At 43.8% G+C, this 18,157-nt stretch overlaps 1 protein-coding gene across 1 annotated transcript in view; it reads right to left on the minus strand.

Annotated features, from left to right (window-relative positions):
* Positions 1-18,157, minus strand: part of LOC137371234 (FRAS1-related extracellular matrix protein 2-like) — a 280,561-nt gene that overhangs the window by 17,748 nt on the left and 244,656 nt on the right. The window contains exons 17-21 of the mRNA XM_068033445.1: positions 13,617-13,809; positions 10,763-10,867; positions 8,184-8,311; positions 3,971-4,105; positions 1,585-1,711 (exon numbers count right to left, since the gene is read on the minus strand). Coding sequence (XP_067889546.1) covers positions 1,585-1,711; positions 3,971-4,105; positions 8,184-8,311; positions 10,763-10,867; positions 13,617-13,809 — 688 coding nt within the window. The remainder of the gene's footprint in view (positions 1-1,584; positions 1,712-3,970; positions 4,106-8,183; positions 8,312-10,762; positions 10,868-13,616; positions 13,810-18,157) is intronic.

Consider the following 18,157-nt stretch of genomic DNA (forward strand, 5'->3'; position numbering starts at 1 on the left):
TTGCAGTACAGTTACAACACTGGCATCGATGCGACAATGTGGAAAATTGCCCAGCTATGTCCTGGACACAAAAAGCAGGACAAATCCAACCCGGCCAATTACCACCCCAACAGTCCACTCTCAATCATCAGTAAAGTGATGGAAGGTGTCATCAACAGTGCCATCAAGCAGCACTTGCTTAACAATAACCTGCTCAGTGACGCTCAGTTTGGGTTCTGCCAGGGCCACTCAGCTCCTGACCTCTTACAGGCTTGGTTCAAACATGGAGAAAAGAGCTGAACTCTAGAGGTGAGATGAGAGTGACTGCCCTTGACATCAATGCAGTATTTGACCTAGTATGGCATCAAGGGGCCCTAGCAAACCTGGAGTCAATGGGAATCGGGGGAAAACGCTCTGCTCGTTGGAGTCGTAGCTAGTGCAAAGGAAGATGGTTGTGGTTGTTGGAGGTCAATCATAAGGTCAGAAGTGGGGATGTTCGCTGATGACTGCACAATGTTCAGCACCATTCATGACTCCTCAGATACTGAAGCAGCCCATGTCCAGATGCAGCAAGACCTGGATAACTTCCAGGCTTGGGCTGATAAGTAGCAAGTAATATTTGTGCCACACAAGTGCCAGGCAATGACCATCTGTAACAAGATAATAACCATCTCCCCATGACTTTCAACGGCATTACCGTTGCAGAATCTCCCACTATCAACATCCTGGCATTACATTTGACCAGAAACTGAACTGGAGTAGCCATAGCCGTGGCTACAAGAGCAGGTCAGAGGATGGGAATCCTGCAGTGAGTAATTCACCTCCAGACTCCCTAAAGCCTGTCCACCATCTACAGGGCACAAGTCACTTGCTTGGATAGGTGCAGCTCCAACAACACTCAAGAAGCTCAACCCCATCCAGGACAAAGCAGCCCACTTGATTGGCACCCCATTCACGAACATTCATTCCCTCCACCACCGACGCACAGTGGCAGCAGTGTGTACCATCTACAAGATGCACTGCAGCAACACACCAAGGTAGACAGCACCTTCTAAACCAGTGACCTTTACCACCTAGAAGGTCAAGGGCAGCAGATGCATGGGAACACCATCACCTGCAAGTTCCCCTCCAAGCCACACCCCATCCTGACTTGGAACTATATAACCGTTTCTTTACTGTCGCTGGGTCAAAATCCCTTCCTAACAGCACTGCTGGTGTACCTACCCCACATGAACTGCAGCGATTCAAGAAGGCAGCTCACCACCACCTTCTCAAAGGCAATTAGGGATGGGCAATAAATGCTGGCCTGGCCAGCGACACCCACACCCATGAAGGAATAAAAAAAAAACTACTGGCTGGGCAGAATGGCCTGTTCCGTGATGTAGCTTTTATGTATTTTAGCAAACGCTTCCAAGTGATCATGGAGCTACAGAAGATAGTGAACAGTCGACCTGAAACATTAACTCTGTTTCTCTTCACAGAGGCTGCCAGACCTGCTGAGTATTTCCAACACTTTCTATTTTTATACGAGATTATTAGACAATGTTTCACTTTCAGCCTGGTTTTATTGTATCAATAAAGCATTAAGTGGCCCAACTTCCATACCTTCTGTGAAAGCGACATCGCTGCCTTCTCCGAATCCCATGGATCCGTCAGATAGCCAGAGACCCTTTCTATTTAGCAGGAACATTTGAGTGTTCAGGCTGAACTCAGCAGCAACAGGGTCACTCACCTGGAAGGAGCAGATAAAGCCAATAAATCAAAACTTAGCAAGCAACAATGATAAAGACAGGTTTACAAACTTTTTGGGCATATGGAAACATTTTCACAGAATCAGAATCACAGAATCGTTACAGTGCAGAAGGAGGCCATTCGGCCCATCGTGTCTGCTCCGGCTCGCTGGAAAGAGCAATTCACTCAGTTCCATTCCTCTGCCTTCTCCCCGTAACCCTGCACATTCTTCCTTTTCATATAACTGTCTAATTCCCTTTTGAATGCTTCAATTGAACCTGCCTCCACCACGTTCTCAGGCAGCACATTCCAGACCTTAACCACTCGCTGCGTGAAAAAGTTTTTCCTCGTGTCACTTTTGCTTCTCTTACCAAGTACTTTAAATCTGTGTCCTCTCGTTCTCGATCCTTTCATGAGTTTCTCTCTAACTACTCTGTCCAGGCCCCTCATGATTTTGAATACCGCTATCAAATCACCTCTCAGCCTTCTCTTCTCCAAGGAAAACAGTCCTAACTTCCCCAATCTATCTTCATCACCGAAGTTCCTCATCCCTGGAACCATTCTCGTGAATCTTTTCTGTACTCTCTCCAGTGCCCTCACGTCTTTCCTAAAGTGCGGCACCAAGAACTGGACGTAATACTCCAGCTGAGGCCGAACTAGTGTCTTATACAAGTTCAACATAACTTCCTTGCTCTTGTACTCTATACCCCTGTTAATAAAGCCCAGGATACTGTATGCTTTATTAACCGCTCTCACAACCTGTTCTGCCACCTTCAATGACTTATGCACACATACACCCAGGTCCCTCTGCTCCTGCACCCCCTTTAGAATTGTACCCTCTATTTTATGTTGTCTGTCTATGTTCTTCCTACCAAAATGAATCACTTCATAGTTCTCTGCATTGGACTTCATCTGCCACCTGTCTGCCCATTCCACCAACTTGTCTATGGCCTTTTGAAGTTCTACACTAATCTATGTTCTTTTGAAGTTCTGCACTACGTTCTTTTGAAGTTCGACACTAACATTTTGCTTCATGTCCCCAATAGATGCCAGCTGTTTTGAATCATGAGCATACCTCTTGTTCAAACTACCATACGACACTTTCCAGACAGCCCCCAAGGTGTGGCATGGTCCCTCTCAGGGTACAACATCCACCACATGTATTTATATAACATGTTTAACATCGTGAAATGTCGCTAGGTGCTTCACAGGAACATTATGAAACAACATTTGACATTGAGTCACATAAGGAGATAGTAAGATGAATCATGGTCAGAGGTAGGTTTTAAGGAGCATCTTAAGGTAGAAGAAAGAAGTAGGCATGCTGAGAAATGTAGGAATTCCAGAGCTCAGTGCCTAGGCAGCGGAAGGCATGGGTAGCAAATGGTGGAGCAATGAAAATTGAGAATATGCAAGGGACCAGCATTGGAGGAGTGCAGAGATCTCGAAGGCTTCTAGGGCTGGAGGAGGCTACAGAGATAGAGAGGGGCAAGGCCTAAGCAGCAACTTGTCTGTGTACACAACAACATCTTGCATTTATATATTACTTCTAACATAGCAAAACATATCAAGGGCTTAACAAGAGCATTATCAATGCATAATTTTGACACAGAGCCACAGAAGGAAATGGCAAATCGGTTGATCAAAAGCTCAGTCAAATAAGTAGGATCCATGAAATCTTGAAGGAGGCGAGAGAGGTAGAGAGGTTTAGGGAGAGAATTCCAGAGCTTAGAGCCAAGGCAGCTGAAAGTAGTCACCAGTGGTGCAGCAATTAAAAAGGGATGTGCAAGATGCCAGAATTGGAGGAGTGCAGAGATCTCAAATGCTTGTAGGGCTGGAGGAGGTTTCAGTGATAGGATGCAGCAAGATTGTACAGACAGGATAGAATTCGAGTAGATGTTATCTCCACATGGTATGGTTACAAAGGAACCAGTTGTGGAATCACCGCAAGGAATAACATGCACATAAAACTTCCTAAAAGTGTGAGATAAAAATCATGGGGAAGTGGAAGAGCAGAAACGCGTTTTGCATTCTCTAAAATCATGAATTTATAATACACAGGAATCAATTTTGACATTAATGCTTGGGTCGCCCAATCTAAGGTCTCCACCAACATGGTGGCAATATGGATTTCGGCAAGAAAGTTTTGTTAAGTGTTGTGCTGCCATTTTCATCACACTACCACCACAGGGTGGGTAGGATGGAGGGGGGAGAGGGACAGTGAGGAGAGGATCACTTGAGCTGCCTAATAATCTTGTACCTGTTGAAACCTAATGTCAAGGTCAAAGGTTATTGGCTCCCTTGGATTGCACACGATTGGTATGGTGTACTCCTGGCTCGGGGCAGAGACACAAGGAATCAGCTTCACAGTGTATGTTCCTGAATAATCACGGACCTAGAACAAATAAAAGATGAACTGCAACTTTAGAAAACAAATCTACACCATATTAGGAAATTAATCCTAAATTTATAAATATTCACATCAATATTAAGTATAATATATTCGCTGATTTTTTTCGACTCATTACAGTTACCTACTTAACTGTTTTCTAAAAATTATCAAGAACTTCATGGCTAGTGATTGCAATAATAAACAGAACCAAGTAATTATCTTTCACATATTGATTTCTTTCATGCAGAAAGTTAATAAAAAACACATACATTTAGGTAGTGCCTTAGGTAGCATGAAAAGATCTGAAAGCATTTCACGCACAATGAATTACCTTGAAGTGCTGTGACTGTTGCTACATAGGCAAGCACAGCAGTCATTCTGCACACACAAGTCCCACAAATATCACCAAGACAAAATGGTCAATTAATCTATCCTGCTGGTGGTAGTTGAGGGAGAGATGTTGGTTCGGGCACTGGAAGAAAAACTCCCAGCTCTCTTAATAATGCCATGGGAACCTTTAATTTCTATGTGGGCCACTGGTACAGAAAACTGGAGCTTCGGTGTAACACTACATCCGAAGGAAAGCATTTCTGCCAAAGCAGCACCCTCTCAGTACTGGACTGCTGTGAAAGCCCAAATTATGCATTGAAGACCTAGGGCTGAGTTTTTGCCACAGAGGTGGGAAACAGCAGACGCGTTTGTTTTTGAGTCAGAAACCTGCCTCTGGTGGGAAACAGATTAAAGTTAAGATCCAGGCGTGGGGAAGCCTTTAATTGGTTTGGAGACGGGTTTCCTGTCTATTTAAAATTCAGTGGGGGTGGGAACAAAGGCGGGTCAAATGAAGTGTGCGACTCATTTAGACACCCACAGCAGCCATCACTGAGGCTGCTAATTGTCCTGAGGGAGAAATCTGCAGTTTGTGCCGAAGCCTTCCACTGCACCAGAGGGAAGTGAGATGTCATAAGGGGAGCTGGAGGCCTGGTACCCAGGGCAGGGCTGTCCCTTGCTTCATTGATGGCGACCTGGATATAATGCTGAAGGCTGTGAGGGAGAGGAAGGAGGTCCTCTTCCCAGTGGGTGGCAGGAGGAGGCCACCTTGTCGTGTAGCGGGGCACCTCTCTGTTCACTGTTATCCCCCTCCGGCTCCTTTTCCTCCTCCTCTCCCACCTCCTGCTCCTTCCCTGGTGAGTTGTTTCCTTCCAGGACCTCATTGTCCTCAAGGTACACCTCTTTGGATGGAAGGCCATGTAATGGAGAATCCAGCAGACCACCACAATGACCAAGACCCTTGTGAGAGGGCTTTGGAGGGCACCATCCGACCAGTCCAGGCACCGGAATTGTTTCTTCAGAAGCCCAATGGCATGCTCAATGGTTGTCTTACTGAGCAGATGGCATTAGTTCCATCATCTCTGGGTCTCTGTGTCTGAGGGGTCAGTAGCCATCTCTTCAAGGGATATCCCTTGTTTCCTAGGATCCATTCACACATTTTGCGGAATGGAGTGAAGTCCTGAGGCACCATGGACGGTTGGAGAATGAAAGTATCATGGCAGCTTCCAGGATACTGGGCACAGAAATGCATAAAGCTCTTGTTGTGGTCGCAGACGAACTCAACGTTGAGGGAGTGGAAGCCCTTCTTTTTGATGAATCTCACTGACCACTCATTTGGTGATTTGATGACCACATGGGTGCAATCGATGATGCCCTGCACCTGGGGAAATCCAGCAATGGAGGTGAAACCCAATGCCCTCTGTCCCTGCAAGGCCCTGCTGTCATGAAATGAATGTGCTGGCAAACAGGGCATTAGTGACCAGTGAGCTGCAATAGTGTGCAGCCGTTTTTGAGATACCACTAAGGTCCGCAGATGATACTTGCAAGGAGCCAGAAGCAAAGAAGTTCTAGGCCACAGTGACTTTGATGGCCACTGGCAGGGCATGGTAACCAGTGCAGCGAGCTGCAAGGTCTTTGGTGACGAGGGCACAGATGTCTGTGACCATCTGCCTGGAGATTGCAGTCTCGTGCGGCACTGGTTCTCAGTCATCTCCCTGTGGCTCCGTCTTCGGCAGTAGATCCTGTGTTGAGGGTTTGGCCTCCGTTGCCTTCCTGCCCCTCCTTCCTCTTCTGTTCCCTCCTCATGCCTGGGGTTCTGCCCTTCCTGCAGAAGGTGTTGCCCTTCATCACCACAGGACCCAAAATTTGACAGGCGTGCCCTCATTGCCAGCTGGAGCCTTCCTCCTAGGCAGGCGTCCGTCCAATTGTTCTTGGCAGAATTGCCCCCTCCTCTTCTGCTGCTGTGATGCCAGGAAGGTGCCAACCCCGCTCAGCGCCCAGGTGCTGAGTGCTGACTCTCCCTGCCACTGGCGCAGGACCTCCTTATCAAGTGCTGAGTCCCCCTTTGTCCCGCTGGCCCTCTTATGGGGCCCAGTAATGTCCTAGGGCAGCCATGACTGGCTCCCCACTCTGTACCCACCTCTCTTCAGCTTATCTGTTTCTGAAGGCAGGGTAACCCATGTGCCCCTTTAAAAATTTCAATATCCAACCATGACAAACTCTTAAGGAGATTTTTAACTGATTTAATTGGCCTCAATTGGGAGGAGAGTGGGATTCCTGTCCTGCCCTCCCCCTGCCCACGTGAACACTGGCGGCGCTGGGAACGGCGCTGTGCAACTGACCCGCTGGCTGGCCCTGCTACTTTTGGGGGCTCCCCACCTGTTCCTGCCTTTGGGGGGGGCCAGAAAATTCAGTCCCCAGAGTGCGGCTTAAAATATTTAGCTATTTTCTGAAAAAGTAGAACATTGAGGAAAATATCTGCCATTGGGAGTTTGCTGGGTGTGACATGGGACTTACTGTGCTGCTGTAGTATTTAAAGTTCTGCAGCAACATCTTAAAGGAGAAGTGTTTTATCACTAAAGATGTCTTGCATCCAATTAGCTTCTTATATTTTGGTGGTAGGCAGAAATGGGGCTGCACAGCCTGTCCCAATGTTTCATGGTGCTTCAATCGAGCAACTGAGGCAATGGAGGCTTATTGTCCTTGGTTCATAAGGCAAAAAACCCCAGAGTACATGAAGTGTATAGTAGGAAGTGGTTGAGCGTGTTAATGCTCAAAGCAACACTGAAAGCACATGGATTCAACTCCTGAAAAAGGTTACAGATGTCATCAGGGTAGACAAGGTAGGACTGCACACAGATGTGTAAAGTATCTGTGGCACATCATAGGCTTTACTGATCACTATTCCTTCTTATTGCTTATGGAATGATTTAGGAAACGGGGTGGATTTTTCACATAATTACTTGAGGACAAGACCCCCTGTAGAGTCTTATCACAGAGAATTGCTTCAAAGTCTCACATCAATTGTAGAACCAGTAATTAAACAAACCTCTGTCATTGATTTGGATACAACAACAACTTGCATTTATATAATGCCTTTAAAGTAGTAAAATGTCCAAAGGTGCTTCATAGAAACATTATCAAACAAAATTTGACACTGAATCACACAAGGAAATATTAGGGTAGATAACCCAAAGTTTAGTCAAAGAGTTAAGTTTTAAGGAACACCTTAAAGGAGATAGAGAGGCAGAGCTGCTTAGGGAGGGAATGCTTGAGCTTAGGGCCCAGACAGGTGATGGCACGGCCGCCAATGGTGGGGCATTTAAAATTGGGAATGTGCAAGAAGAGAGAATTGGAGGAGCAGAGAGATCTTGGAGGGTTGTAGAGCTGGAGGAGATTACAGAGATAGGGGGTGAGGTCATGGAGGGATTTGAAAACAACGATGAGAATTTGAAAATCGAGGCATTGCCGGATCAGGAGCCAGTGTAGGCCAGTGAGCACAGGGGTGCTGGGTAAACGGGACTTGGTGCGAGTTAGGACACCAGCAGCAGAGTTTTGGATGAGCACAACTTTATGTAGGATGGAAGATGGGCGCCCGGCCAGGAGAATAGAATAATTATGTCTAGAGGTAACAAAGGCATATAATACATGGTAATTCTGATCTACATCTGAGCTTGACATGTGTATAAAACATCTTGGTAAACTGGTTCATCAGTTACTCTAAGTACTGTAATGTTTAAGCTTATAAACTTACAGCAAAATCTGAAGTGAAGCTCCACTGTTGCTCAGGATGATTGTATGTTGGTTCACTTCGCACTAAGCTGAGGGTAAAGGTCAATCCTGGGTGATCAGCTGACATAACCATGGAGCTAAGAGGTGATGCTGCAAAGGACAGATTGTTTTAGGACATCTCAAAAACATTGTACTGCAAACAATAAAATAAATACGAGTTTGCTATTAACACATTGATCAACAATGTCTTCCTTTTTCAAAAGAATAAAATCACTTGTGTTCCCTGGTGTCTCAGCAAATTTTCCCCAGTAAAGAAGCTCATCTACACAGACCAAGAAATTTCTGGGTTTGATCCCTGGTTTGGGCTGAATTAGCTGTCTATCTTAGAATCAGAGAATGGTTACAGCACAGAAGGAGGCCATTCGGCCCATCGAGTTCATGCCACCTCTCCGCAAGAGCAACTTAGCTAGTTCAACTCCCCAGACGTCTCCCCATAGCCTGCAATTTTTTTCCCCTCAACTGCTTATCCAATTCCCTTTTGAAAGCCACGCTTGAATTTGCCTCCATCACTCTTTCAGGCTGCGCATTCCAGATCATAACCACCCATTGCATTAAAAAGTTTTTACTCATGTTGTCTTTGACTCTTTTGCCATTCACTTTAAACCTGTGTCCTTTGGTTCTCAACCCTTCTGCTAATGGGAACAGTTTCTCTCTATCTACTTTGTCTACACCTCTCATGATGTTGAGCTGCAGGGATCTCACAATTGACCTTTGATCCCCTGGATACAGTATTGAAAAACATCAGTTAGGATTCCAGCACTTCATGGTAATCCAGTAATCACTGCTAGAATGTCCGTAGAAGTGAACATCAGCTGTGATGTTGAATAGTTTGCTAAAACTCATCTTAAAGGTTAACACATGACTAATGATCAAAGGTATGCCCATGTATGCCCGTGATGGAAGGTGTCGTCGACAGTGCTATCAAGCAGCACTTCCTTAGCAATAACCTGCTCAGTGATGCTCAGTTTGGGTTCCACCAGGGCCACTCAACTTCTGACCTCATTACAGCCATGGTTCAAATATAGATAAAAAGAGTTAAACTCAAGAGGTGACTGCTCTTGACATCAAGGCAGCATTTGACTGAGTATGGCATCAAGGAGCCCTAGCAAAACTGGAGTCAATGGGAATCGGGGAGAAAACTCTCCGCTGGTTGGAGTCATACCTAGTGCAAAGGAAGACGGTTGTGGTTGTTGGAGGTCAATTATCTCAGCTCTAGGACATCACTGCAGGTGTTCCTTAGGGTAGTGTCCAAGGTCCAACCACCTTCACCTGCTTCATTAATGACCTTCCTTCAATCATAAGGTCAGATGTGGGGATGTTCACTGATGATTGCGCAATGTTCAGCACCCTTCGCAACTCCTCAGATACTGAAGCAGTCCGTGTAGAAATACAGCAAGACCTGGACAATATCCATGCTTGGACTGATAAGTAGCAAGTAACATTTGCACCACACAAGTGCCAGGCAATGACTATCTCAAACAAGAGAGAATCTACCATCTCCCTTTGACATTCAATTGCATTATGATCGCTGAATCCCCCACTATCAACATACTGGGGGTTACCATTGACCATAAACTGAACAGGAGTAGCCATATAAATACTGTGGCTGCAAGAGCAGGTCAGAGGCTAGGAATCCTGTGGCGAGTAACTCAATTCCTGACTCCCCAAAGTCTGTCCACCATCTACAAGACACAAGTCAGGAGTGTGATGGAATACTCTCCACTTGCCTGCATGGGTGCAGCTTCAACAACACCCAAGAAGCTCGACACCATCCAGGACAAAGTAGCCCGCTTTTTTGGCACCCCATCCATCACCTTCAACATTCACTCCCTTCAACATTCACTCCCTCCAGCACCGATGCACAGTGTGTACCACCTACAAGATGCACTGCAGCAACACATCAAGGCTCCTTAGACAGAAGCTTCCAAATCCGTGACCTCTACCACCTAGAAGGACAAGGGCATCAGATGCACGGGAACACCACCAACTGCACGTTCCCCTCCAAGCCTCACACCACCCGGACTTAGAATTATATCGCCATTCCTTCACTGTTGCTGGGTCAAAGTCCTGGAACTCCCTTCCTAACAGCACTGTGGGTGTACCTACCCCACATGGACTGCAGCAGTTCAAGAAGGCAGCTCACCACCACATTCTCAAGGGCAATTAGGGATGAGCAATAAATGCTGGCCTAGCCTGCGACGCCCACATCCCATAAATGAATTAAAAAAATACAGCACTTAGAATGATAGAATAGTACAACACAAAAGGAGACGATTTGGCCCATCCAGTCTATGTGGCTCTTTCGAAGGGCATTCCAGCTAGTTCACTCCCTTCTTCTTTTCCCATATCCCTGCAATGTTTCTCCTACAAGTTTTTATCCAATTCCCTTTTGAAGGCTACCATTGAATTTCTATCCATCACCCGATCAAGCAGTGCATTCCAAACCCTAACCACCTGTGTAAAAAGGAAGCTGGTGTCTTCGGGAGAGAAGAAAGAGCAAATCAGAAGAAAAATGAACAGTGCAAAAAAAAAAACACTCACCAGGATGTAACATAACAAACAGGCCACGGAATCGTGCATCGGTACGGAAGTTCACGACCAGGCGTCCTTCATTGTTGATCCGCATGCTGGTTGGGTAAAGGGCACCTGTTGGCAGACAAAAGGCATGTTTATCAATTTAGGTAAAAAGAGTCTGAAACAGTGAACACTAATAAGCAGAACTGACAGCTCAGACCTGCTGTAAAAATCTAAAGTACAAAGTCTAAATTGGAAGAGGGCTAACTTCAATGGGATGAAAGGGGATCTAGCCAGGGTAAAATGGAACCAAAGACTGATAGGAAAATCAGTAATGGAACACTGGGCGATCTTTAAGGAAGAGATGTTTCAGGTACAGGCTAGGTGCATTCCAACAAGGGCGAAAGGTAAGACAACCAAAGCCAGGGCTCCTTGGATGACAAGGGAGATACAGACAATGATGAAACAAAAAGGGGTGGTCTATGATGCATGTCAGGTGATGAGAGGGGAAGTGAAAAGGAAAATAAGACTGGCAGAGAGAGAATCTGAGAATAGAATGGCAGTCAACATAAAAGAGAACCCAAAAATTTTGTACCAGCATGTAAACAGTAAGCAGGTGGCAAGAGGCGGGGGAGATCCTATTAGGGACAAAGAGGGTGATATATGCTTAGAGGCGCAAGGCAATGCTAGAGTACTTTGTATCGGTGTTTATAAGGAAGAGGATGCTGACAAAATATCAGTAGAGGTGGAGATGGTAGAGGTAATGGATGAGGTGAAAATTGTGAGGCAGGAGGTACTGGAAAAGCTGGCTATGCTTAGGGCGGATAAGTCGCCTAGTCTGGATGGCTTTCATCCAAGGTTGCTGAAGGAAGTCGAGGTCGAGATAGCGGAAGGGCTTACCATAATCTTCCAACCTTCCCTAGAAACAGGGAGGTGCCAGAGGATTGAAGAGTAGCAAATGTGACACCCTAATTCAAGAAAGTGTGTAAGGACAGTCGTAGTAACTACAGGCCAATTAGTTTAACATCAATAGTGGGTAAGATTTTAGAAACAATAATTGGGGAAAAATTCAACAGGCACTGGGAAAAATTTGAGATAATTAAGGAGAGCCAGTACAGATTTGCTTGATTTGCAGATCGTGCTTGACTAACCTATATTTGATGAAGAAAACGGAGAAGTTTGATGAAGGGAATGCAATGGATGTTGTCAATTTAGCTACAAAGTTAGATTGGAGAAGCTGGAATTGTTCTTCTGGGAGAAAAGGAGATTGAGGGGAGATTTGGTAGAGGTGTACAAGATTGTGACAGGTTTAGATAAGTTAGACCAAGAAAAACTGTTCCTATTCGCTGATGGTACAAGGACTAGGAGACACAGATTTAAGGTTTTGGGCAAGATGTGAGGAAGAATTTTTTTATACAGTGAGTTGTAATGACCTGGAACTCGCTGTCTACAAGGGTGGTGGAAGAGGAGACAATGAATGATTTCAAAAGTAAGTCGGATAGCAACCTGAGGATAATAAACTTGCAGAGTTACGGGGATTGAGCAGGGGAATGTGACTGATTGGATTGCTCTACAGAGAGCCAGCATGGACTTGATGGGCCAAATGGCCTCCTTCTGTGCCGTAATGACTCTATGACCCTCTGGGGTAGGAAATTCCAAGGATTTACACTTTGAGTGAAGAAATTTCTCCTCATCTCAGTTTGAAATGGCCGACCCCTTATTCTGAGGCTGTGATCCATAGTTCTAGACTCCCTAGCCAGAAGAACATCCTTTCAGCATCCTGCCTGTCAATCCCTTAAGAATTTTATATTTCAATGAGATCACCTCTCATTCTTCTAAATTCTAGGGAATATAGGCCTAGTCTACTCAATCTGTCCTCATAGGATAATGCCCTCATCCCAGCTATCAGTCTAATGAATCTTTGTTGCACTCCCTCTAAGGCAAGTATATCCCTCCTTAGGTAAGCAGACCAAAACTGGTCTCAGCGAATGAAAAACAGACTTGTATTTATATAGAACTTTTTATGATCTCAGGACATTCCAAAGCGCTTTACAGCCAATGAAGCACTTTTGAAATGTAGTTTCTGTTGTCGGAAAGCAAGGCCCTCTATAACTGTAGTAAGACTTCTTTACTCTTATACTCCAATTCCTTTGTAATAACAGCTAATATACCATTTGCTTTCTGAATTATTTGCTGCACCTGCCTGTTAACTTTCTGTGATTCGAGTACAAGGACACCCAGATCCCTCTGAAAACCAACATTTCCCAGTCTCTCACTGTGTAAAAACTAGTCCGCTGTTTTATTTTTCAAAGTGGATAATTTATTGTTCATAGCTGAGACCCTAGCACTGATCCCTGCGGTGCCCCATTAGTTGTACCCTGCCAACTTGAAAATGACAGAGTTAATCCTTGTCTGTTTTGTGTCTGTTAACCAATCCTCAGTCCCTGCTAATACACTAGCCCCAATCCCATGAGCCCTAATTTTGTGTAGTAACCTCGTGTGTGGCACCTTAGCGAATGCTTTTTGAAAATCCAAATACACTTCATCTGCTGGTTCTCCCTTATCTACCCTGCTAGCTACAACCTCAAAAAATCCCTAAAGAGATTTGCCAAACATGATTTCCCTTGCATAAATCCGTGCTGACTCTGCCCAATCATATTATTTCTATGTGCCGTTACTGCGTCCCGAATAATAGGAAAATGGTGGGATTTTCCGATCTGCACTAGCTCTGTGCAGGGCCTTGCTGGGGTTTTGCAAAATTTAGCATCAATTGTGGAAGCAAATTACTGATGAGATTTCCTGAAAAAAATTTTCCCCACCAAACTGAACTTGCTGACAATAACAATTGGAAATGGTAAGACAATCTCTGGCAGTCACGAACCCTGCAATTCAGCCTCTGGTGGGCTCCCAATTCCATCCCTCCACAAGATGGCAGTGTCGTACACAAAAGTCAAGCGAAGCTCAGATTGTAGATCGAAGTGCTGCCAGCCACCAACACCCACTGGGGAATGAAAGACGTAGGAGACATAAAGAGGAACTCGTAGAGTCACGTAAGACTGCACAAGGTTCAAAACCTGATGAGAGAGAAAAGTCAAAAAAGATTTTAACACACTATGTACCAGCCATCATCAAATATAGCATACAATATTGTTCTATATGGGATTCTCATTGCAAGCCACAAACTATAAATATATCGCTTTTTATAGAAGCAAAAGTGTTGACCCAAAAATAGGGTCAGTTTCGGTTTAAAAATAATGACATTACTGCAGAATTTTATTGTTCTGCGGGATTTGTTTTCATTTTTCTTTTAAATAATAGACACAGACAAGGTATCAATGTTCAAATGCTTAACAATTTCCTATTTTAGTTTATTGCATTTGATTGGTTTACAGTATTGGATATTAAGTGGTTTTGCTAAAGTGAAATCTATGCTGAACTGTACAATCCTTTCTAAATGATTTCTTTGCAATTTCCTGGAACCATTTGTAGCTGAAGGCAGGACACTTGCAGGTCAGTCACACAAACGTGGTCTGATTTTTACCAAGGAGGTGCTTTCCTTAAAATGCTATGACATCACCTGGATATTTCTGATTATGAAAATGTGCTCTTCATTTACCTTGGCTGTGTTTAATCCCTAGTTATAGCCATAAGTAGATCAATCGTTTATACGGAACTATTTTTACATAGACTCTCTCAGACGTACCTTCTAAACCTTATACTGAGTGTGGTGAATGTGCAAAATAGATTACCCTGAGAGGCAGATTCAATTGTTAATTGGAAGAGACGAGTAGGTAGATATTTGGTTAGGAAAATGATGCAAGGTGGGTGAGAGAACGATGTACAGTATTTTCAGAATTTTGACACCAGTATGAATGCCATGATGGCCTTTTCCATTCCTGTTTCTATGCTCAAAGTATCTAGACACTCCCGACTTCAAGTTCATCTGCTCTACCTAGATAATAAACATTAAACAGTGCTAATTCTGCTCACTCTCTCAGAATAGATGCTCCCGCCCTACATACCTGTCACTTCCCATCCAGAAGAAATGACAATTTGTAAAAGACTGGGACTGCCCCACTGCTCTCCCCCACCCCCACACCTCTGCTTTCTATCTATATTTTTGACAAATGTCTGCACAGCTTTGAACTTCACAATTTCCAAACATTATTTCATGTTACCTAACAAAAGTGAAACCGGACAACTCTAACTGAGAAATGCAAATCTTGAATTGTCACCAAAAAAAAAGGTAGATTTTGGGGTCTGCAGGCTCAAATTCTTAATGTTGTAATAAGAGATTCACAAACAGGTTTAGTTTTGAGTCATGGCCCCAAGTTCTGAAATTCCTTGAGGCAACAGGTATTTGACAAGGATATAGACTACATTTTATAACTAACAAGTATTCATTGTTACCACAAAGGACAGAATTCAAATTACTCACCCTGAACAATGACTCAGTCAAACTTAGAGCTTTAACCATTATAGGATAAAGAAAACAGAACACAAGATAGAAATCAAATGACAGTTAGATTATAATTCAAACTTCCATGTACACTGCCCTCTAAAGTATTGAATCTGTGCCTTGCCAATTAATTTCCAGTTGTCTGATGACTGTACAATAGTAATGTATCACAGCTAACTGTCACTTTGGATTGGAGATGTTATATGTGGGGGGGGCATGATTTTGAGAAAATATTTTAACAAAAAGTAAATAAATCCTTCTGAAATATCCTGACAACTCCTTTGTAATACTGAATCCCCAGCCAATCATTATCACCGGATGCCAATACAGACTTTAAAACTGTGATTTAAATGTTACAGCAATTATTCCAGTTGTTTTCAGCTGATCAATGTGCCAGTTCATTTTACCATTCTGAACTAATTAGCAGAGGGGCATCGATATCTTGAATAAAAATTCCAAAGCAAACACATATCCTAATAAATCTCAAGTGCCACACAAGACGTATCTTAGCACTCTTACATCAGGTAGAACAGTGCTCACAACATACTCTGTCAGTGTGATTGAAGTACAATTTATTAATTTTCCACTTCACATATGAAAAATGAAATGGTAAAATGGTTGTTGGCTGTTTAAGCTCAATTAAGTCTTTTCCGATGTTGCATCTGGGCTTCGCTGCGATCAGGTTATCTGGAAACGGGAGGGAAGGAGAGCAAAACTTACTGGGGGAAGGTGTAGGGCATTGCTCTAATATGCTTTCTGGTGGGACACCAGAATTAAGCTGCTTTAATATTAGAGTCATAGAGTCATTATGGTACAGAAGGATGCCATTCGGCCCATCGATTCTGCGCAGATGGGTAGCTAGCAGGACCCAATCTTTGGTAAATCCCAGCAAATCTACTTTTGGACTACAGCAAACTATGAAGAATCTGAATGTCAGAAGCTGGTGCAACCAGCCTCCGTCTTAGTAAAGCTATGAAGCACACATTGATAGAGAGGATTCTTATGTTTGCAGATGAAGGAAATCTCAACAACAGGAGCGCCATTAACAAGTTTCCATAACATATTAATGGAATGCTCTTATCTGCCCTTCATAATGGAATAGGGATGGTGGGATACAAAAGATAGACAATGATCACAGGGATATTGAAAATAAATGGTTAAAAGATGGTCAGTGTTTGTGTGCCTTTTACAATATTTTACACTTTTCTTCTCTGCCAGCCTTTATACCAAAATTTGAAACTTACGAGATCCTCTGAAACTATTAAAAGAATTTATTTGGAGAAGTGTTGGTTCAAGGGAGCGTTAGAGCAGTTTTTTCAAAAAGAAAAGGAGACTTTGATCATTTCATTGCTTCACTAAAGTTCAAGTACTGCTACATAAAACAACACAGTAAAAGACAAACAAAAGTCGGCAGGCCATTACACAGGACTTAAGAGAAAAAGTCTTTATTTGCAGAATTCTGAACTGCACAATCATTCCCTTATCAGCAGTAAGAAATGGCAGCAGGCAAAAGCACTTCCTTATCAGAAGTACACATCAAAGTGAAGCGCCATTGAGACGTACAGTTTGTTTTAAAATCTGGCCCTTCACACCACGGCAACAAAAGCAGGGAGATATGCATTTCCATTTATTACAAGAAGCTATAGTTATCTGAAGGCAGCCATTTAACAGGGTGTCTGAGGCGCTTTGATCCCTGCTGCTGAGAGAAGTGAGATTGCTGTGACTGCCGCTGCTGAAGGAATAATCTCAGCCCTTGTGTTTACAACTGGACAAATAAATACCTACTTTGTCAGTGGTGACCAAGGTAACACAGACTACTGTTTCACAAATATATTTCTCGCACTTGAAATATTCAGGGATTGTCCAACCAGGAAAAGAAGCTCAATAATTTCTATCTTCGCTGTCTGTGGCACATTATGGGTATATCTTGACAGGACAAAATCTCAAATGCAGCAGTCCTCTTAAAGGCAGAGCTCCCAAGTGTGTTGGCACTAATCAAACAGAGGCAGCTTCGGGGGATCGGACACGTCCGCAGGATGGAAGACAATCACGTACCCAATCACGTATCAGCTGTATGGTGAGGTAGCTGGGGCCAGATGTCCAGTGGGGTGCCCAAAGCTCTGCTTCAAGGATGCTTGTAAGCGTGACATGAAGGTCCTAAATGTCAACTATTGCACTTGGCAGTCACTAGCTGGTGAAAGAGGGAAATGGCGACACATCCTGATCAGTGGCTACAGCAGCTTGGCAATAGGCGCCAACGTCAAAAACAACAACTCACATCATCACTTGACAGCTTCACGTGCAGCACTTGTGGCAGAACCTGCCTCTCAAAGATTGGCCTTCACAGCCATCAGCAAAGATGCACCAAGAAAAAGACAGCCCATCTAAATGAATTGTTTGCTGCATGCCCATCATCTTTCGTAGATGGAAGGATGCCAACCAAGCAGTCAAACCATTAAAATTAAACTTTCTGCCTTTTTGTTTGTAGCATTTTCTATCTCCTTCATTCAATACCTTTTCCCAGTACGTGTCTCTAATGATCCAGCATGTATGAATTAATCAAAGCTTCCAATTCTTTTGGAGGGTGAGAAGGGAAATAGGCAAGAGGTGGTACAATAAGCCTTCTCTTTTGATTCCAGCTGAAAGAATCTGCTGGAAATGCAACCAAACATTTTGGAAGTAACAATCTGTTTTCGAGTCACCTTCACATACTTCCAGGTAAAGTGTGGAATCCCTTGTTGTCGCAGGTGAAATGGGACCACTGGAGGCTTGATCGCCAGATTCCACCACCCACTTTATGCAATCTGCCATTATGGATTCCCTTACATTTCAATACTGCCAGCAACTTACCAGCAGCGTTAAAGTAAGGCTGAGTAGAAAATATAGGCGAAAATGTTTGGTTAAATTATATAGCACTGGAAGAACAGACTCTATTTTGTGAATTCTAAGATGGTTATTTAAAA

Source organism: Heterodontus francisci, chromosome 6, assembly GCF_036365525.1.
Source record: "Heterodontus francisci isolate sHetFra1 chromosome 6, sHetFra1.hap1, whole genome shotgun sequence".
In the NCBI taxonomy this organism is placed as follows: Eukaryota; Metazoa; Chordata; class Chondrichthyes; order Heterodontiformes; family Heterodontidae; genus Heterodontus; species Heterodontus francisci.